Source organism: Aulostomus chinensis, chromosome 20 (genome assembly GCF_037954235.1).
Source record: "Aulostomus chinensis isolate RoL2024-O1b breed Wild chromosome 20, RoL_Achi_v1.0, whole genome shotgun sequence".
NCBI lineage: Eukaryota > Metazoa > Chordata > Actinopteri > Syngnathiformes > Aulostomidae > Aulostomus > Aulostomus chinensis.
In genome coordinates, this window is record NC_141339.1 from 6,373,497 (window position 1) to 6,395,230 (window position 21,734).

General features: G+C 41.8%; 1 protein-coding gene across 1 annotated transcript in view; it reads right to left on the minus strand.

The window, feature by feature from the left end:
* The window catches only part of mdn1 (midasin AAA ATPase 1), a 73,094-nt gene that overhangs the window by 29,120 nt on the left and 22,240 nt on the right, over positions 1-21,734 (minus strand). The window contains exons 16-58 of the mRNA XM_086188864.1: positions 21,040-21,251; positions 20,860-20,963; positions 20,637-20,781; positions 19,969-20,065; positions 19,718-19,831; positions 19,031-19,178; positions 18,824-18,931; positions 18,428-18,579; positions 16,087-16,265; positions 15,262-15,470; positions 14,770-14,916; positions 14,139-14,280; positions 13,919-14,053; positions 13,529-13,667; positions 13,130-13,262; positions 12,607-12,737; positions 11,519-11,657; positions 11,183-11,297; positions 10,354-10,614; positions 10,073-10,270; positions 9,310-9,518; positions 9,091-9,213; positions 8,742-8,939; positions 8,221-8,328; positions 7,874-8,062; positions 7,373-7,462; positions 7,021-7,284; positions 6,675-6,939; positions 6,007-6,166; positions 5,417-5,533; positions 5,114-5,322; positions 4,884-5,032; positions 4,292-4,491; positions 3,776-3,999; positions 3,288-3,401; positions 3,049-3,178; positions 2,821-2,927; positions 2,322-2,455; positions 1,999-2,165; positions 1,708-1,828; positions 1,247-1,460; positions 809-1,049; positions 582-705 (exon numbers count right to left, since the gene is read on the minus strand). Of these exons, the coding sequence (XP_086044990.1) occupies positions 582-705; positions 809-1,049; positions 1,247-1,460; positions 1,708-1,828; positions 1,999-2,165; positions 2,322-2,455; positions 2,821-2,927; positions 3,049-3,178; positions 3,288-3,401; positions 3,776-3,999; positions 4,292-4,491; positions 4,884-5,032; positions 5,114-5,322; positions 5,417-5,533; positions 6,007-6,166; positions 6,675-6,939; positions 7,021-7,284; positions 7,373-7,462; positions 7,874-8,062; positions 8,221-8,328; positions 8,742-8,939; positions 9,091-9,213; positions 9,310-9,518; positions 10,073-10,270; positions 10,354-10,614; positions 11,183-11,297; positions 11,519-11,657; positions 12,607-12,737; positions 13,130-13,262; positions 13,529-13,667; positions 13,919-14,053; positions 14,139-14,280; positions 14,770-14,916; positions 15,262-15,470; positions 16,087-16,265; positions 18,428-18,579; positions 18,824-18,931; positions 19,031-19,178; positions 19,718-19,831; positions 19,969-20,065; positions 20,637-20,781; positions 20,860-20,963; positions 21,040-21,251 (6,865 nt within the window). The remainder of the gene's footprint in view (positions 1-581; positions 706-808; positions 1,050-1,246; positions 1,461-1,707; positions 1,829-1,998; positions 2,166-2,321; positions 2,456-2,820; positions 2,928-3,048; positions 3,179-3,287; positions 3,402-3,775; positions 4,000-4,291; positions 4,492-4,883; positions 5,033-5,113; positions 5,323-5,416; positions 5,534-6,006; positions 6,167-6,674; positions 6,940-7,020; positions 7,285-7,372; positions 7,463-7,873; positions 8,063-8,220; positions 8,329-8,741; positions 8,940-9,090; positions 9,214-9,309; positions 9,519-10,072; positions 10,271-10,353; positions 10,615-11,182; positions 11,298-11,518; positions 11,658-12,606; positions 12,738-13,129; positions 13,263-13,528; positions 13,668-13,918; positions 14,054-14,138; positions 14,281-14,769; positions 14,917-15,261; positions 15,471-16,086; positions 16,266-18,427; positions 18,580-18,823; positions 18,932-19,030; positions 19,179-19,717; positions 19,832-19,968; positions 20,066-20,636; positions 20,782-20,859; positions 20,964-21,039; positions 21,252-21,734) is intronic.

Genomic DNA, 21,734 nt, shown 5'->3' on the forward strand with positions numbered 1-21,734 from the left:
TCCATTACATATATCAAACCAACAAAGAGTCGCACACTCCAGGCTCCATATGCGTTATTTTTAATGACTCATTAAATCATTATCATTAAAAAAGAATGCATATGGCACCTGGAGTGTGCAACACTTTGTTTGATATTAGCATTTCCAGTGTCCAGCACCTCACCAGATACCTTGGTGTGCATTATCTGCTTTTTTGCCATAAATACATTACATAAACATTTAATCACCTGGTCATTACTACACAACTACTTGAGGTCAATGTACTACAGTAGCTACATGCCAATCCAACACCAATCTTTAGGAATCTTTTGAAATTAGAAATAATGCAGTATGAATGCAAAACCTACAAATCTGCAGCAACAATGTGATGGAATTGTTTCAATATGGAAAGTTTGTTAGGAATTTTTCTTTGTTGTAATTGTAACACTAGGAATATTCTAAATCTCCTATTTTAATCCAACATAGCCAATCAGTTGTCTCATTAGAGAGCCTACAGCCACCAAATCTAGCAGATGATATATTCTCAATACAATCAACAAAATAAAAAGTGCTTAAGGAAATCCAAGCCTTTTGCTACTAACCCTGTCACTACTGAGCAGGAACCAGAGTGCCTGGAGTTGACTGACATTCATTGGTGTGGACTGGAGGCAGTAGCGAAGATGTCTGGAAAGTTCCCGACGTAAGCTGTCCTCAGCCTCCTGGTCACTGCAAATCAACAGATGAGTTCACAAAATAGTCAGTCAGGTGCTTCAAGAACAGTCTCAGTCAGTATCTTCCTTTAGTCTGGTTAAGGGACAATGAGTTTTACCCAGGACCAAGAGCCAGCTGCAGCAGGTCTGTGCTGAGCCGCAGCTGGTTGAGCACAGCTAGTTCCTCCATCAGGGGCCAGAGCTGAGCCCTGCGGCTGAGCTGCTGCAGCTCCTCCTTGGCTAGATGGATTCCCTCTCCTGTGTCATCCCTGTCAGACATGGTGCAGACCTCTAGGAGACCATGAGAGGTCATCTGGCGCTGCTGTTGCTCCACACTTGATATCAACCTCCCCAACAGTCCTGAAGGGAAAATATATTAAGGCATTGGGTCCTTCATATACAGTACAGGTCCTTTACTGTCACTTGTTAGAAAACAGATCTAGTAGACAACCGTCTAAAACTAGTCCATGTAGTAGATTGTTCATTACAGACCTCAGTAAGAACGTAAAAGCAAGTTGACAGCTTCACAACAGCACTAGGACAGAGCTCAAGCTCACCAGATTTCTGTGGATCAAGCTGGTTGTTTGCCAGCAGAACGAGGCCCCAGGCTTCCAGCAGACTCTCCTTAATATCCAGCCCCAGCCCTGCACCCTGAAGACGGACTAACTCCTGCTTCCAAAGCCCACAGGAACGATCCAGCCTCAGATCGTTTATATCCAGGACTTTACTCAGGAGCCTGAGCCGAGACGCACATTCAGCCACCGATTCCAACTAGAGAGGATAATGGATATTGAAGGAATTCAGATAATCTCTAGTACCAAATTATTGTTATCATAAATTCTTTTTTTGGTTAACAAACATATTACACAAGAACTAACTTCATAACTTCTTTTTTGTTAAACAACCATATTACACAAGACGTAGTGTGTTAGAATGAAAAACACAAAAGTAATAGAATTAATAAAGATCCATAAAGTTGGGTCTAAGATGAGGAGGAGCTGATGGAGTGTCTGCACACCTTGAATGGCAAAGCTTTCCCAAGAGTTTTCTGGATGCCTTTCAGAGCAGTGGCCACACACACCGGGGTGGACAAAACAGTCTGGATGGCTCCTGAGACTGCCTGCAGCTCCTGGTGGCCTCTGGTGAAGATTCATTACAGGTATGAGCAGAGAGACAATCATAATACCTATTAGTACTTAACAAAATATCCTATACAAATCTTGAGCATACGATGTTGATTTTGTCACAGCAGGTGTAAATCAGCATTTAAGTAAAATAGAATTGCAATCCTGAGGTGAAATCTGTTTACTCCAATGTGATGTCAGCATCTCCAAGCAGGAGTTGAGGCAGTCGAGTGATGAGATGTTTCTGCACCCACTGCCAGTGCAAAGAAAGCACAGAGATGCCCTGAGAGTCTGCCGGCAGCATGCTGCATACATCCCAGAATCGATCACGCCACTGCAGTAGCTGCAGGATCTAAACACGACATGTAGAGTCAACATGAGTGAGTAGAACAAGACAAAGGCACCTGTATCACTGCTGAAGACATTTTTTCTTCATGGCTGTACTAAAAAGAAACATGATTGAGAATGTCAAGAGATTGCAATAAAGGTATTCAAAAGGAGTTTTGACCTCAAACATGATGTGGTCTGAGATGATGGGCTGTCCGCTCTGAACAGCCTGCACTGTGAACGAATCCCACAGGTCAAAGAAGGTCCGCAGGTGCATTAGCACTGGGTGAGGTAGGTGACCAACATCCACAGTCCCTGTGATGGTGGGAAAAAAGAAGCAGGCTGATAGTATGAGTGGAATTAAAGTTCCCCATCACAGTTTACCCTTCCTATTTAAGGATTACACACACGACTTTACAGCTATCATTTCTACTAATGTGCTTTCATGAAAGAAAAGAAAATGATGTCAAGCATCATTCTACTGTTACATTACATCATTATAGTGCGCTTCATGATTAATAAGACTTGAGAAGCATATTCCAAATATCCTATATAATGTACATTGCCAAAAAAAGCTCCTAAAACCTGATTAAAATTGGAACTCCCACATCTCAATTGGAAAATGCTAAATTCAGAATATCAAACTGTCCTATACAGTATCCTATGCGTCCTATACACACCTTTGCTAAAGGCTGTGGCTATTCTCAGGGCACTGTTCTGAGGAGAGAGGTTGATAGCACAGGTGCAGATGACAGCCCTCTCCTCTCTGTCCATCATCAGAACAATCCTGTGGAACATGCAATTAGCGTCATCATCATCAGAAAACTCCTAAATAACCAAAAGTCAAATGTTAGAACAGTATCAGCTGTGGTATATGTATGTGTGTACAGATAATGTTGTTCTCCCACCTGTTGGCAACTGTGTTGAGTGCCTCCAGAAACTCCATATATCTTTCCTCATCCTCAAAGTTACACTTATTGGCTAAAATATCCAGGTACTGCTTGTTCCAGCGCATGTCCACCAGAATTCTATATTCATCTGAAACAATGATTAGAAGAGCTTGGTGATTATAGAATTCTTTTAACACTTGTGAACTGTTGGGTTTATATTTATAAATGTTCTTATCTAATAGCAGACCAAAGTTTACCTATGCTGTGTGGTTGGAGCAACTCTGCAAGAGACTTGCCCTTAGCAGCGAGTTTGCCGCTAAACACAAACTTCAAGGCTCTGTTTCCTGCCTCAACTTGGACCAGAGCTGGATCTGGAAGAATCAAGAGTTGTGTTTTGGGATCCAAAGGGCAAGATAGATAGGAGGTTCCTGGCTAAGAAAAAAAATACATTCTAATCCTTATGGTAGTTGGTACACATTCTCTGTCACATGCTTAATACATTATACTTGGAGTCGTCGGCAGTATTATTTCACCTGATTGCATGGAGTATCCCCAGTGAGTACATTTTCGACATTGTTGCTTCATGCGCAGAGAACACAGGAAAAAGTGGCTGAGGTATAAATTTGTTTCTCTGCATACTACCCACACAATAATGATACTGAGCTGGTTGAAAACTGGCAAAGTTTCCCCTTTAGTCTGAAATGTTGGATGCTGTGTGTGCTTTTATGTGTAGTGTGTGACTAACCAGGGGCATGTTTAAAGCTCTTTCCTAAGTGTGAAAGCCAGCTGCTGCGCAGGATCCAGTCTCCATGAGAGGCTCTCTCTGTGACCAGTTTCACTGCAGTGGGAATCAGCCTCAGAGCATCTCCTTCTTCCAGATCGACCACTCCTCCTGAGAACACCAAGCCTTCATGGACACCACCATTCTGCAGTGCTCTCTGCAGGTCACTTAAACTTAGAGGACGGTTCCTTTGCAAACACAAAATGTGCATATTATTACTAAAAAAAATGTTGATTTAAAAATAACATTGAGGAATTCATGTATTGTACTGATAATTTATGGTTTTCTGTATTTCAACTTTATGCTCCACACTCAGTAGTTCAGAGTTAATAAAGACAGCTGTAACATTTGCCACTGAAGACAAAAGCTAGAGGTTAGTGGCTTATCAATTTCTCATAACACCATTTTCACGTCACTTCATCTTTAAACTAAGGGACGTTAATACTAAAGGCACACTAGCGAGTGTATTATCCTCCTTACCGTTTGCCCTGTAAGCTGAGTGTGTTTAAACAAAACAACAGGACCTGTCCATCTCGGAGTACAGAAGAGAAGCAGGAATCCTCAGTGGAGAGCAGAGCGGAAGGAAAGCCATCAGGCCAAACTCCTGCACACAGCAATCCACTACCCCAGTCCTCAGTGTCCAGGATGCCCAAGTGCTGCTCAATCACCTGCTGGGCGTGCTGGAAGGATAACAATAATAGCAGGCCATGAAAAGAATATGTATAAAATAGTCCTGATAAAAAATATTAGTACAGTTCAGTACAGGAGTAATTATGTAGCTTACATAACACAAAGTTGTGAATTTGAAGTGATTTGAAGATTTTTCATTTCCAGGAGCTTTTCAAATATAATTGTAAACACAACTGATAGAAATGATTCATAGGCAGCCAATGGTGTAAGCTTGACATACATTATTTGGGAAACACTAGCAGTATAACAAGGGCTTCAGGGTTCCATAGAGCTGTGTGACAGTAATTTACACCTCTTGGTGATGACAACCTGGCCTGTCAGCAACTGACCTGTGGATGCGCACACTGTACACTAAGACAGGATTACATTTATTAAGTCATACCTTTTGGCTAGCAGTTGTGCGTTGGCTGAGGGAGTAGGCCTCTCCAAGGGCATGTTGCAGTGCACTGGGCAAATCTACACCTCTCTGCAGCTGGCAGGATAGTAGGGTCGCAGCATGGAGAAGGGAGGCCACTGATGAAGCAGTGGAATCTGATAGGTAGAAGTCAGAGCTTCTATTAACTTTACAGCCTGACAGACAGGCAGTAGAAATCAGGCTACTGTGTTGCTTACCCCAGATGGCAGATTTGATGCTTTTGTGTATTTCAATCAGCAGATCACACACACAGTCTCCAGTCACCCCGGCAGTATGAAGCAGGGTTTTCAGGTCCAGTGTGTCCCAACAGACCCCTTCATGTTCCCCTGGGATATAAATCTCCACCCCTCTGTTTCTCATTGCTCTGGAGAGCTCCCCATGCACTGGATCCATGGTCAGGAACAACCTGCAAAGCCCAACACATCAGTTCAGCATAGATGTTGGTCTTTAATGACCATTAAAAAAGGCAACAAACAAGACAACATCATGTTGAGTACAACCTGAAGTTAGGATGTGGGATGATTTTGGGGGTCTTCCCATCGATGACGCCACGTTCATTAATGGTGAGGGACCCACCAGGCTCCAACAGAGCATTGAGGCGATCCAGGACAGAGGCGCTGAGCACAAAATTAACAATAAGGTCAAACTGCCACAGGTTGAATCTCTTTTTGGATCATACTATTAATCACTTTTTCTTGCATGCCCATATTGCCCTTGGAGGTCCAACAATATTCTCCAATCTTGGCCCTGGGAACCCTTACCCATTGTATTTTAGATGTTGCCCTGCTCCAACACACCTGAATTAATGGATCATTATCAAGTTAAAAGGTGATGGATTCATTTGAATGATCGGTGAATTTTCCCTACATGCATAATTACTGTGAAAATCTCATAATAGTTTTTTGGTAATGAAAGGTATGTTCAAAAAAATTAATATGAAAATTGGATTGAAAACAATTATCCCCTAGTGAATCCCAGCAAAATAGGGATTTTGGCAGCATCACTATATCGTGGGGAAAAATCCAAAGTAAGGAAAAACACATTACAAATACATACACAGAACAATGAACAAGCAAAGAACTTTCCACACCTGCAGAAGTTGACATTGTCCATGAGAAGCCAGTCACCAGCTTGCAAGGCCTGGACCAGCATACCATCCAACCACTCAAAACCTCCATTGGTCCAGCCATCCTCGAGCTGGGCAAGACGCTCTTTCAGAAGCGTGAAGTCTGTCTGCAGCTTGGACATATCTAGGTGAAAAATGTAAGAATGCATTCTTATATTCAGTTTTCCTGTTTAATTTAGCAGTATGCAGTTATTTTTTATTTAGCCAAGTATTTATTGGCATTCATATGTATTTAAAAATATAGTTGGATTTACATTAGCTTTTTTTTGTTACATACATATCAAAATTATTCAAAAAATGTATAAAGTAAAAAGTCGAACCAAGAACATTTTGGCAAATAACTCAGGCTCATTGGACAGTTTCTGATATCCCACTGCACAAATAACAAATATCCTTGGACAGTTCTCCTAAGAGCATAATTTGACAGTGTTTTGCATTGGTAGATTTAAGTATTTGCTTATGGGAGCCCATCTTGCTCTGAAAATGTCCATTTTAAGATGAAGGTGTGCTGTTATCTTCTCCATTACATATACCTTCTTCACTCTCACCTGCCACTGAGGGATAGCAGGGGGAAGAGGTTTTAGCAACAAGAGAGTTCAGTATGCAGTTATTTGACAGCATTTAGCCATTACCTGTAAACACTTTGAGCTTGGTGTTAAGTTTTTGCAGCAGGAGGATGATGACCTCCAACTTGTTCAGTGCCTCGGAGTTGACTGTTCCCCCTGATCTTTGGAGCCCTTCCTCGTACAGCCAATGGCAGAACAGGCCCCACGTCTTCAAAAGGAACTCTGTGTCCTGGATGCCGACGTCCAGTGACATCAGGCCTCGCCTTATCACCATGGCAATGATGTAGTCCACACTTTCAAGCACTTGTTGCCACGGACGCATGATATCCACCTAGACACAGAGTACAGAGTGATGAAATCCACTGTATTCAGACAATAAAAAAGGAACTAGAAAACTGACCCTCATTGCTACCTGTTCAAAGCCTCCCAGCAGCTCTGTGGTGTCCATTGCACTGTTCATGGCCATGACCCTGAGGCGGTGTCCTGTCAGTAAAGCCAGGAGTCTCACCAGGCTGGTCTTTCCGCTGCTCGTGGGCCCTACCAGTATAGTCATCCATCCCATCTCCACACACTTCATCAGGGACTCAAGGGGCCTCAGGGCCTGGTGTGTGATGGACAGTGGAGGATCCAAGGCCACAGGGGCTCCGCCACTGCGCTGCAGGACAGAGAAGCCCACCTATGGGGCAATGCATGGGGAAAGAGCTCCATAACTTTGTCATTCTATTTCACACATTTGATGTTCACAAAATGACATTCAGACTAACCTGCAGGTTGAGAGGAGTGATGTGGAACTGTCTTGAGCCCGTGTAAGGCTCAAAGTCCTCCCCAAACACCTTTCTGAACACAGCCAGCACCTGTGAGGGCCAAGATTGGATTCACAAACTGCACAGCATGTTTTAAGTCGAAGATGGATCATATGTACGTTCTACAAAATTAAATTCTATTACTGGAGATGTGAGCAGTGACCAAGCTCAATGTATGGAAATCAAAAGACCAAATCAATTTAAAATTTAACGTCCAGTATTGTGTGAATGAGACAACGCTGTAAAGCACTTTGAGTACTGTTAAGGTAGAAAGGTGCACACAAAAATGAGAACGTTTGCCTTATCATAGAGAAGTCTAGCTCTAAAAATCAAGTTCATTGTTACCACTGCTTGTTGTCTGCCTCTAGTTCAATAGAATGTTGTGAAACGAATGAGATCACTGCAGTGAAGCAAACTGGAGATGGACCCTCAAGTGAAAGCAAGGTGGGTAGAACAGTGCACCTGAGCCTTGTCAGCCTCTGCTCTCATCCTATCTGCATACAGCACAGCTACATGCTGGCCAGGGTTGAAAAATCCTGGTGACTGGTCTGCCTGCATCAGCTGACACCAGCGGAACATGTCTCGCAGGTTGAACTCCCAGGGGCTTCCTTTCTGACCCCAACGTCGCTCCAAACATACCTCCTGGACAAGCTGTTGAGCGAAAATGATTTTTGAAATTATTTTGACAGTTTTTAATATGCATTACATTACTTTACAGTCAGACTTCCAGTAGTTGTACGGCAAAGTCACTGATTAAAAGTCTTTCCAACAGACAGTCAAAGTCAAAGTGAAACAGAGGAGAAACCTACCCTGTTACTGAATTCCACCATTTTAGTAATGATTTCCTTATCAATATTGGGGAAAATGGAGTCTCCTATGAATTCCATGTCTTTGCAAGTGAGTTGGTCAACAAAAACCTGCAAACATATCATAAGTCAGACTTTGTCAATATGGATCAAAATCAAAATCACTTCTTCCAATCCTATGCGAAATAAGAATTTGAACTTGTACAATATGATATTCTGTAAAGAGACAAGACAAAATTTACATTTTACTTTCATCTTTGAAAGAAAGTTTCACATGTTGTAGAGCAGTGCTGATTCTTAACCACTGTTTTAGAGACTGTAGAGGATTTGTTGTGCTATTGCGTTGTTTTGGGTTGTACAAAATTGTGAGATGTGTTCCACCCCACCATTAATATGATACAAGATGAAAAGTAGTTCAAATATTGAAGCATTAGATTGAGCAGCAGCTGAGTGAAAATCCCGAACTTTCTGGCCTAATTAAATGTATATCCTGCATGCATACAACACCTCATCGTGACTTTTACCTGGGTAAATCTGTTGAGGAAGGATTTGGGAAGTCCCTTGCGGCCACCACCTTGTGTAAAAGGGTTCTGGCAGCCAAAAATTTTGGTCTTGTCTTGCTGAACCTGGAAGCTCATCCCGAGTTCAGGAATGTAGATCTCTGCTCGGTGATCAAAGCAAGCGTTCAGTCCCTCCAACACGGACTGAGAAGCCAGGTTGAGCTGTCAGCATGAGGAGCAAAGCATTTTATTGTTAATAAATAATAAATTGTTGTAGATTATATCAGCATTATCTGAGACTTTATCAATGAAAAGACGCTACAAGCTATAGAAAATCCACATGGTAAGCTGAAAAAAATTCAGTGGCCCCTACCTCATCCAGGACAACCCAGTGGCCTGCCTTTAAAGCAGCCAAAAGGGGGCCATCGCGCCATGCAAACTCTCCTCCCTTCCCTCCCTCCACAGGGAGATCTGTCCCAAACAAGTCAGTAACATCCTGCCAGAGATTGTTCATCATCAGCATCTGAGATCTTCAGGATATACAGTTCATACTGGAGGACAGTACAGAGCTTCTGAGATTCCGATTACTTACGGTTTGCTCTGACAGGTTTATTCTGACCAGGTGGTTCCCAGAAGCCTTTGCCAGTGCTGACACCAGACTTGTCTTTCCTACACCAGGTGAGCCCTCCAGCAGCACAGGTCTCTGCAGCTTCAATGCCCGCAAAAGCCTCTGGGCGTTCACTGCAGTAGTGCCAGCAGAGATGGCATAATCTGACAGGTTGCGACTGTCAGTCTGAGGCCCTGTGTGTACACAGACATAATTGAGCCTTTTGCTTTAGTCAACAAAAGGAAATGCAATAAAATTCCATTATTCCTTTACTGAAGTCTCAAACTGTCTTTACCTGCTGTCTGTTTACCATTGATGTCAAAATAAAGGCACACTAAAAATATCTAAAGCAGCTGGTTTGATTACATCACTTGTAATCCAAGAATATGGAAGCTGCAAAAGACATCTAGCTTGGCTGCAGAATGCTAAGTTGTCTATAATGTCACAGCTAACGTAAAGTTGTTGCTTGAGTGTTTAGCTGGCTGAATGTCTGCTGTAAGCAGCAATTGTTTAGATCTTAACAGGTATGCTTTAAATGGGAATAAAAAAATAAGAAAAGTGAAGCAGAATCAGACCCCAAATTTGACAAATGTATTGATATATGAACGATATGAAAACTGCGTCCACTGTGCCACCTAACTTTAACCAAACAGATATGTACAAAAAGCATTTCAATTTGCAACAGATGAAACACATGATGTAAGATATGATCTACAAAGATGCAGATGGCAATTTTTAAAGTTTCTACCTAAGGCAATGTAGAACGGGTCAATGCCAAAAAAATCCTCGCCCCACTGAGGTTCTCGTGTAAGGCTGGTGTCATAGACTCGCAAGGCATCCAGCATATCTTGATCCAGCTTATTCATTCTGCTCAGCCGTTGATGCAGGAAGCCCAGACACAGCCGGCGTGCCATGAGGGCATTGTCCGCACAGGACACAGTGGTTCCTGCAAGACAGACTCAAATCATATTCCTCAAACAAACAACCAATGAGAATTTTTTTTTTTTTTTAAAGAAGCCATTAATTCACCTGAGCCAATACCATCTATATAGACCAAACAAGCGGCATGGATGAAGGCTGTCACAGTATCCAATCTGAGGTCCCACTCCGCTTCTTCCTCATCTTCCAGGGCTCCCATGGTCATGAAGCCATCCTCATCCCGCTCACACACAGCATTGAGAAAGTTAACCCATGACAGAATGTCTCTGACGCTGAGGATGCAGCGCCGACCAAAATCTTGCTGTGTCAACCACTCGATGAAGTCTAGCATCAGTTCAGCAATATCACCACCTGTATTTGATTCAAAGAGGGTTTTTTTAATAAAGACTCCAAGACAGATACCCTTTTTAGTATCGCGATATGTTTTATATATGATTTTACTGAGACCTCTACTGATAACAAGTTTTATATTCAGTTTGTTTGCTGTGATTGTGTAAAATGTAACTAAAGACATGCCAACTGTCAGTGATGGACAAAGAGCTCCTTTTATGTGTTTTTTACTGCTTTAAATGGTTAAAATCTTGTTTCATATTCGAGATGCACATGGTGATTCAAAAAGACTGTAATTCCCCTTCTCTCTCACAGTGACAAACTACATTTCTGTAAATATGTGATAATCATGTGCATGTGATTAGCACATACATCGGGGGGGAAACTTATTTTTGTGACTCTGTATGCAAAAATACAGTCCTGACACACAGTCTGTATTTAGACAAACTGTTACAGACTGCTCAGATGTATGAAATAAAAATGTGCACGAGAACACAAAGTAATCCGCATAAACTGTTCCTATTACTTGATAAATTCATCATCAAATAAATTCTTGCAATAATGATCACATGTCACCAAGCCAGTTTACCATCCAATGAGAGGCCAGAGCGCAGATTATGTTGGATGATCTGAACCAGATCACTGCGGCCATTGCTCTGAGGACACCAGATCTCTGTGAAACGGTTCCGGAGTGCTGGGGAAAGCTATCCAAAACCAGACAAGCACAAAAGTCAGATTTTACTCAACAGTTCAGAGTCTTGATACATTTTACATCAATCGTTTTCAAAATAATTGAAGCTATCTCTGACCATACAATTGTGAACTGTGGGGGTTTAATGTCTTATTAGTATGCTGTTGAAATCTTGGCTGTTTCTGTTTTTCATCCGAAACTCCCACACAATACTTGAATTTTACTCTAATGTACCTCCTTTTTTCCAAAGTCTCCTCCGGGATTCATGGTAGCAACCAAACGGAACCCTGCAGTTGCTCTGATCAGCTCCACATTGTCATCATCCCCACTGCCTTTCTCTGCCAGCACAAGGGATTTCTCCGTTTCCAGAACACTGATGGAAAAAAAAGGGCATTTCTACTATCACTCTTCTGTATGTGGGTGTGTACAGATACATACATTCATTCATAAATTCAGGAGTTCATGTTAGATTATGTGACTTAAATACAGTATGTCTACAAAATGTACAATATGGTGTATGCAGTGGTGGATGAAACACACCATCCGGGTACTTGAATCAAGGTATCTGGTCAAATGCTGCAGAAATGTAAGTGAATGTTGCTCTGTAAAATTTTGAATTGAGTTTAAGTACTGCGATACTTGCTTTATACAACATATTTAAAAGAACATTTCCTTTGTTATATCAATGCATTGCTTTTTTTTTCAAAAGTATTTTCACAGATAATTAAAGAGTTATTTCATTCCTGACCCTGTAGAACTACACTCACACAAAGTTAGACAAAGAGTGAGACAGAGAGAAAAAGAGAGAGAGAGATAGAGAGAAAGAGAGGGAGAGAGAGCGGGGGGGGGTGTCATCCTATAGATGCTCCCACAGGTGATTGGATCCCTCAGGATGGATAATACCAGCCATGCACTGGGCTACTAACTGTGTTTGAGATGTGCCAACTTTCTACATTGTTAATCATTCTGATAATTCTAGCTTGCTTCCGTGCACCCCCTGTGGTTTACCCATAACCCCTCCCCAAGAGATTGGGGACTGCTGCTGAATATGAACACCATGACAAGAGCATTAATCCTTTCCGTCTCCTTTTCACTCATAATTCAGAACTGTTATTCCAGAAATATGCTACTTCTGCCTTGATGGGCGGGAAAGCTTGACTCGTAGCAAGAGGGGCACAGGACTTTGGAAAAGTACCACTGATAAGAGGTTGGAATATGTTTAAACCTATTTAAATGAGTAAAGTTTAAAAGTATAGAAATCCTTTTGACAACATAGAATACTGTTTGTGTCACTCAATGAAAGTGAGCTTGTGTGTATCTACCTGTTGAGTCTCTCTAGCACAGAGTCATCTGCCAGCGAGATTTCATCCATGAGGAATACTCCTCCCTCTTTCATGGCCAGCACCAAGGGACCGTCATGCCATTGAAAAAGTCTGCCGTCCTCACCATCGACCTGCAACCACACACCAAGGAGAGGGTCAAAACCCATATTCTTCCTTTATTTTCTTTAAATAAATGTATAACAGTGTTATTCCTTTATGACTCCATTAAAATTAGTTGAGCTACATACAATCTTAACATGATTATAATCCATAATCCCAATACCTAATCTTGTACCTCTTGGATCTGACTGAATAAACATAAAAACTGAAATAAAGTGGAATGCAAATGAAGTTATAAATGTATGTATCCTTCTTGATAATAGCCTTGAAGTTTCAAAACCAGCCTTATTTTATGTATCATGCTTGGTTGTGTCATCCCAAAAAAAACAAAAACTTTAATGTAGACTCAGCTCATTTGTCTCACACTAAAAACACTTTCCAACCACTGCAGGTTTAACAGCACCTGATGTGAGTGTCTGACAGGTCGCAGGCCTCCAAGGAAGTCAGATGTTTCCATGTGAAGGTGACAATTGACTGAGAAAAATTTCTGTCCAGCCAGAGCAGCAAACAGCTGGCAGATTGTGGTCTTCCCACATCTAAGGAAGGAATACAAAAAAAAGAGCTTAGCCTGATTAGAATATAAAAACCCATTATGTTAAGAAATATAAAGGAAAGAAAATCTGACAGGGAGAGAAAGTTTATATTCAACAAGACAGCTGCTGTTCTGTCTTAAGTCATCACAGAAATTATATTCAAGCAAGCTTCATAACTGGTCAGCTCACAGTGGGGTAGGAATACACAAAATACATAAAAAAAAACATTTTCTTCCAGACAGAAAGATTAGGGCATGGCTGTGACATACCCTGTGTCTCCAACAAGCAGGACAGACTCGCCAAATCGAAGTGCTCGTCCTACTAGCACGGCTAATCTCCTCATGCCATGCGTCCACACCACATGTCGAAACTCCTCTGGAACTCCAGCAATGCTATCGATGAAGGGACCTGCCAATCAGAGAATCAAGCCATCATGGTACTACTACTACTAGACAAGTGAGGTGGCTTCATTCGCTATTTTGTCTCTTTTTTTTCTATGTAAGTTGCATCTACTTTAAACTTGTAGTTTAGCATGAAAATGGAAATATTCACCTATGAAAGTTTTACTTGGACCAACCTTACTTTTAATTTTTCTGAAAATACCACATAGACCTTGACATAAGACATCGGGGTACTTAACGTAATTTGTCATCACTCACTGAACTGGCTGGTGACCTGTTTCTGAGAGAACAGGTTTTCAGGGTTCACTGTCCTTTTGAAGTGCTTCTCCAAGATGGACAGAATTGTGGCCTCTTCCTCTGGCTTCCTAACACGTCCTGCCAGCAGCATGTACCCTAATGACGAGGACAACAGCTTTAGGGTTTCAGTAGACCATGGGTAAGGGGTGAGGACTTAACAGAAATAACCGCTATGCCTCACCGTCATCAGCCAAATGCTGTAGCCAGTCTTGAGAGGGTTCCGTCTGGTCCTCCAACCTGTAGCGGTCTGCCCAGCGGAAAAGATCTCTAAGGGTGATGAAGCCATGTTTCCCTGCAAACACAGAGGATCCTCTCCGGACGGACTGAAGATTGGAAAACAAGACAGTAAGTGTTGAAGCCCTCTCAATATCATTTCCTGGGACAACCCTACTGAGGTCAAACCACGTTTCAATCGTTTGAACCCAACAAGGCAATTTGAGACTATAATCAGATAGCTGATTATGTGTTGTGTATTTTGTGTAATCAGAGTGAGATGACAGTAAGATTGCAAGCCAATAGCCGTCAGTATAATACTGACAGTCTATTTTGATGTGTAACTGTAAAAAACAAATCAAAGAACAACACCCAATGGTACATTTTGCCTCGTCTTTGATACACTGAGGCATTTATGTTAATTGTTTTGAAATGCTCTGTGTGAGTTTTTTATTTTCTGGTTTTCTGTGTGCAGTCATTTTATATGCTTGGGGGACTGCATTGTTGTGTTTAGAGGGAGAAAAAAAAGACCAGCTACTCACGTTAGGAATGAGCATCATGCTAGAAAACAATAATATTCATCAATATCCAGCAGTTACCTGAAGGTCTTGCATGATCTTGACCAGCTTGTTGCAGTAGGATGGAGGAAGGCTGCACCTCTGGTGGAGGATGGTTTCCAGTTCTTCACTGGGCAGCTCATCAAAGTGCAGCTCCACAAAGCGGTTCCTAAAAGCCCTGGAGAGCACCTGAGAGAGGTTGAGCAAAGATTGGTAACCTGACTTGACACTTGAAGCCCAAATGTGATATATGTTGTAAAAAGTTAAAGATGACTTCAGGTAGCTTGAGAGGAATTTTTATTTTTTTACTAAACCGTAGTTTCAATATTATATTCCTGTGATTGCCGTGGTAGCAACCACCTTTCCTCTGTCGCCTTCCCTCTTCCAGCCTCCCCTTACTGTAATGGTGGTGATAAAGGTTTTAAACTAACATTAATACACAAAGCTTTTTTAGTCTGGATAAAGGCTGAGAAGAAATATATCTGGTAAAGTGTGGATATACAAACAACCCTGGGGTCCAAACTAGTAGAATACCTTTCTGCCACCGTAGAGACCTGGGGGATTTTGGGTAGCAAACAGCATGAATCTGGGGTGAGCCTTTATGACTTCCTGTGTTTCAGCCACAAAAAGCTCCCTGTTGTCATCCAGCAGTCTGTTGAGAGCCTCCAGGACATCTGTGGGAGCCAGGTTCAGCTCATCTAGGATGATCCAGTATCCTTTCCTCATGGCATCGATCAGTATGCCTGCAAAGGATAGGCAAGCTACAGGTTGGTTTATTCTTAAGTATTTGGTCGATACTGAGATTACGATTATTTATCACAATTAATAATTCATAGGAAACATCATGCTTGCTTGTTGTTTCTTGTCAGACTACTTGAAACCACAGTTTTTATTTGATTTGATCACTCAATAAGCTTTTTGGAGATTCTCATGGTCTAGGTATAACCACAGTGTGAGAGTTAGTGCAAAATAACAATTGCTGCTCCTGAAAGGGTTGGCATAGATGCTGCTATAGCATCAGTTAAATCACAACCGGGGCATATCTCTTCTTTGAACAAGGACAGAATTCCACTAAAGTCTCTATATTCATTCATCTGATCGGTTGAACGTAGCCTGTGAAAGACAAATGATCCAATCACCTTGTATTTTTTTGAGCGTCTGCCTTTTTTCACACACTTTCTATGAGAAATGCCCCGGATGGTTCAGTGACACAAACCATTTATAGTGTCAGGTTACCAGAGAGCGGAATGGAACAAAAATTTGCATCATGTTTGTTTTCAGCTTGACATAATATGCACAAATACAGGACTTTTTTTTTTTTTTTTTTTTTACAAAGCAGGTCAACAAGAGTGGTCATACCCTCTTTGAACACAAGCTTGCCCCTGTCGTCAGATGAGTAGCAGCCTATGTACTCCTGGATGTCGGTGTGCTCATGGTTGTTGATTCTCACACACTGGTTACCGGTGGCTGCAGCCAGCCAGCGGATCAGGCTGGTCTTCCCCACAGATGTCTCACCCTGGATCAGTACAGGGTGAGTCCTGGAACGATGAAACATTTGGAGAGAGTGATATTGATTTGTCAACAGCTCAATGTAACCGATGTAATGTGAGTGTACCAAATTACCTAAAGGGCTACTGAATCGTGGGAAGGGACCACAGCAGCCAGAGTTGCAACGAAAACCAAAAAACTATACACAATCTCTCTACACAATTATACATTCAAAAAGATGAATATCAAAATGTGCAAAAAAGGAGAAACATTCCATATTTAGCTTTTTTTTGTTTGAAATGTGATCAAATGTAACGTAACATAACGGCATTGTTAAATCTTTTAAGATATGCTAATCAATCAATACTACAATAATTAATTACTTTTACATGGAAAAAAGGATCAAACGACTCTGTGTGCCATCCATAACAGCAAATCTCATATATAAGTCAACAGTGTGCTTTTTTTTCTGAAATATAAGTCTTTGAGTGGTTCATAGGACTTCATGCTTCTTGCCCTGGAATATCTCTGGTAAAATGAGGAGCCTTGAGCAGTGAAGTGGTGAAAGTGACAGTAGAGATGGAGGATGTGTTGAATTGCTGTCCCCCTGACAAACAGGTATTTACAGTAAGAGCCAGCTTTCTTGTGCATGTGTTTATCAAAGGGTGGCATTCAGAGTATGATTTTACAAAGGTTATTAAATTCCAACTAATACTGGATGAGTAAATCATCTGTAGTTTCTATTGAACTGTCGGGCAAATTTTAAAAGAAGTGAGGGTATGTCATAAAAAAGGAAACACACATCAGGTGTATTCACTACAACTGGTTTAAAGCCAATATAATAGGCTATTCAATGCCCCCAGGAGAAAGCAGTATAGGCAATGTTATCCACGACTGGTTTTAACAAACAGTAAAAGAGTTTGTCAGTGAAAACGGAGATTTACTTTTTTGAAAAAGAAAGCCACAGCATATTAGGGCATTTTTTAACCAAATGATGGCATTTCTAACGATCTTTTTTAACTGAGATTTCAAAAGAAGGCGGCACGGTGGTGCAGTGGTGAGCACTGTCGCCTCACAGCAAGAAGGTTCAAGGTTCAAGTCCCGGCTCGGGCACGGGATCTTTCTGTTTGGAGTTTGCATGTTCTGCCTGTTCCTGTGTGGGTTCTCTCCAGGTACTCCAGCTTCTTCCCACCGTCCAAAGACATGCAATTGGGGACTAGGCTGATTGATACTCTAACTTGAATGTTAGTGTGAATCGTTGTTTGTCTCTATATGTTGGCCCTGCAATGGTGACCAGTCCAGGGTGTACCCTGCCTCGCGCCCGTAGCCGCTGGGATAGGCTCCAGCCCCCCCACGACCCTTAACAGGAATAAACGGAAGAAAATGGATGGATGGATGGATGGATTTCAAAATAAATTGATGAAAACCCAAAGTGTAATGCAAAGCAGAAGCTGTAGGTCCTGGGCTCTTATAGACAGTTTGGAAAATTACAACTGTCAACAAAGAACCTTTCACAGTTCAGAGGCAGACATTTGTTCAATTGTCTAGCAATAATGCTGCTTTGATTTTGCAGTCTCCTGTGGAACCTCTCACGTGCTTGTTCATGGTAGAATGTTGGGTCTCTGTCAACTTAGAGAGGACAGTCTATTCTAGACTAACAAATCCGAAACTGGTCAAGGCAAATGACTGTCCACCCAAATTCTGACTGAAATCACCCACAGCCACCTGCCTCACAACATCATGTGTATGACAAGAAAGAGGATGAGAGAAGGAGGAGCTGAGCAAAGATGAAGTAAAAATTTGTTTTCTACTTTTGTTTGTTCCCAAGTAGAAAGAAGCAAGTATGATATGCTTTAAAACACTTTCTAATTGAATCTACAGAACATTACTATATCATGATATAACATTACGAGGATATAAAACTACATTTAAAACGACAGAAGGTCTATTCTGACTATCTACAGTAGTCAAGAGTTGGTCAGCTATTCATGAACATACTATATACAGTAAGAACCTGGCTTTCTGCCAGGTAGGTCACTGATGGGGGGAAAATTCAGCTTGTCATTATTTATTTATTTTTTTTGGATGCACTCTTTCTAACCGGGTCAGAACTCTCTCAGACAAACTGAATGTCTGGACATTAATGGATGAATTAATTGATTTGGGAAGAAATTGTGGGCAGAGAGGTTCAGCTGGGTAAAAGTTTTCCTACCCTGCAGATACCACTCTGGCAAGGTCTCGCAGATTGAGCTTGACAGAGGCAGTGAGGATGTAACTGGGGTCGAGAGTTGGCTCCATCTCCCCCTGGGACACCCAGTATCCCTCCATGTCTACATAGCGCTGGCCCACTGGAGCCTGGATGGGCTGCAATAAACATAATAGATAAATTCAAGTGCTGATGATTATGAAAGTATTTCACCCATCTAAACTTGATATTCAAATGTTAACATTACACATTATATATCGATATCATTTCATATTTCAGTGTCTAGTTTCAATGGGTAGATACAGCATATCTACAGTACAAATCCAAATTATACACATATCCTTTGGAATACTTGCAAAACCAGCAGTAAAACATTGAAAGCACCAACTCAGGTCATCTTACTTGTTTGAGACACTTGACGTTCCCCATCAGGATGTGCTTACAAACCATTTTCTGAACCAGAGGATGGGAGCTTCTGTCCAGCTGAGTCAGGAAACTTAGGCAGAAACCCTGCAAGCATGAGGTATGGAGGCTGTAAACTCTGAATACAAACCAGTAAGGGGGATGCATATATACATATACATAAGCACATAAGCCAAAGGTTCCTACCTCATAAAGGGAACGCTGCACGCTGTTGCAGGGGTTTGCTGCGACATACTTCAGGGCCCGGCACAGAGTCCGTAGACTGTAGTGAGGTCTGTGGCCCGTTCCGTCCACCAGATGTGAATTGGCCTCCTTTCTTACTGCCAGGTAGAAACTGTACACAAAAAAAATCATTAAAGGAAACATCAAGGAATAAATCAACACCCACGGTGTGGCCGAGTTGCTAATAAGAGGACATTCAATATACTGTTATTGCTGACAATAGTTGCAAAGGGCTAGAATGGACATCATTTTAATCTTTTTTGTATAAATAGGCTTTCAATTTGAATCCAACATTCTTTTATAAATGAAACCCTTGGTCTGTTAACTTCTGTTCAAAACTTTCCACTATTGCTGTCACATCCCCACAGCCTCTACATGCCCCCACTGTTAATGTGACTAATTGTATGTTGTGAATGAGTAGTGGTTACTTCTGCAGATGTGCAAAACATTTGCTTCAAATGAATACAGGATATGAGAGGCAACAATCATGGGTGCGTGAATGCATAGTTAAAGGAATGAATATCTCCAGCCTAGTAGCTGTATTATAGTGATTATACAATTTTGCACACTGACCAGTAATTAACTTGCGACTTTAGGATCTGTATTGACTTTTATGCGGTTGCGTCCCGCACCGTCTACATATGCGCTCACCTTATAATACCGCTGATGACATTTCTGTTGGGATTCAAGTATCTGAGGTAGTCTGAAACCAGGATCCGCAGGTCTCCTTCATTCTCCAGCTCCTCCACATATAATTCAGTAAACCTAGCACATACAAGGTCAGGGTTACGCACACACACACACACAAACACACGCACACACACAAGGAAGGTAGATACACAGTTTTACTATGCTCATGATGTAAAGTCCTACTTTTCACTTTTATCCCTGCAATTCCTCACCTATTCCTGAGGCCCAGAGGTAGGTTCCTTTTCCCCACGTCAGTAGCTGGATTCATGCATGCAAAAAGCCTGAAGTCTGGATTGCGAACCAGGGGCTCTTTACCAAAACACACACATTATAAACAATTATAAACAAACAAACCCACACACACACTAATTATATCTATTATTATATTCATCAGGCAAAAAAAAAAAAAAAAAAAATATATATATATATATATATATATATATATACACACACACACACATATATACATATATATACATATATATACACACACACACACAATCAACATTTGCCTGATGAGAGAAATCTTTCAAGAGGAGCTTTTATGTTGGAAAATGATAACATCTGCTTATTGTTGAATATTTAACACAAGACATATATTTTGTATTGCATATATCCTTTTGTGCATGTGTTGTATGTGGTCATCATGCACTTTAGTATCAGTGCCTGACCTGACAGGGTCAACTTATTTGTCTTACACAATCATCCTATCTCCTAAAAGACAAAGTGTGTTCCTAGTCATAGTTCATCTATAAAATCAGCAGTCAAAGTAAATTCTCTTTTGATTGGCACCTGGCAGCTCTAGCAGCTAGAGCAGTGTGGAATAACAGCTTCTGGTACAATGACCATCCCATATCAAATGTAACTGAATTGTCCTCACCAGTGTCTCCACGGTCCAGCAGCACCAGAGACCCAGCACTGCCCTCAAGGAGTCCACTCAGACACTCCAGGGTTTCTGCTGCTGCCAGATTGATCTCATCAAGCAGGACCCAGTGGCCCTTCTTCACTGCCTGGGCCAACGTTCCCTAAAGGAGACACACACAGCTTAGATGTAGGAATGTGTCTGTGGCAGTGAAGTTGATCATGATTTTTGAAGTCTTTACCTCCACAAAAGCAAAAACCATGGCAGTCTCGCAGGCTCGGATCTGCTGCTGGGTCTGACTCAGTTTTCCCGCCAACATCTCCCACTGCTCTTGCAGCAAGGCAGCTGTGCAAACACATTGAAAATATTCAGTGGCCTGCACATGAACTGTTAACATTGTTTACTTTCTTTGCTGCAATACCATTTGATTTTTCTTCCAACTCTTTTGTCAGTGCAGACTTGCAGACATGGTCCATGAGTTTGAGAAGATCCTGCCAGCGTTTCTCCCTGAAGCAAGTCTGCACATGACCCAGGAAGGTCAGATTCTGTTTCCTCGAGTATGTTTGGGAGAACAGGTCTTCAAAGGCTTCTCGCAGAGGTAGCAATATCTGCTTATGATCAACTGGCTTATACCTGTATTGGACAGAAAACACCAGAGTTGTAGAAAGACGATACATATACAATACCGAAAATGTATGCTGCTATTTTATATGTGTGCAGGAGGGTGTGTTGTCTGGGAGGGATAGGAGGATGTCAATTCTCTGTCTATAGCCCCTAAATGTTATGCAGCGTAGGGGTTGGGTGGGGGCGTGGGGCAGAAACGAGAGAGTGCTGCTTATGGGGCTAGGTGGGTGTGAGAGAGAAAGAGAGAGAAAAGAACATAGAAGAAACCCCCCCCCCCCCATCCCCTGTCTGTTTACATATTCATCTCGTCTCATGAGGCAGCAGGCTCAGCGAGGAAATCCAGATCGCCCTCTCCCCAGCCACTTCCCCCAGCTCTTTTGGGGGAATCCTGAGGCATTCCCAGGCCAGCCAAGAGAGGCAATCCTTCCAGCGAGTCCTGGGTCGACCTCTGTAAATTGTGAGCTTTGACTTTTGGCTTATGTCCCTCTTTAC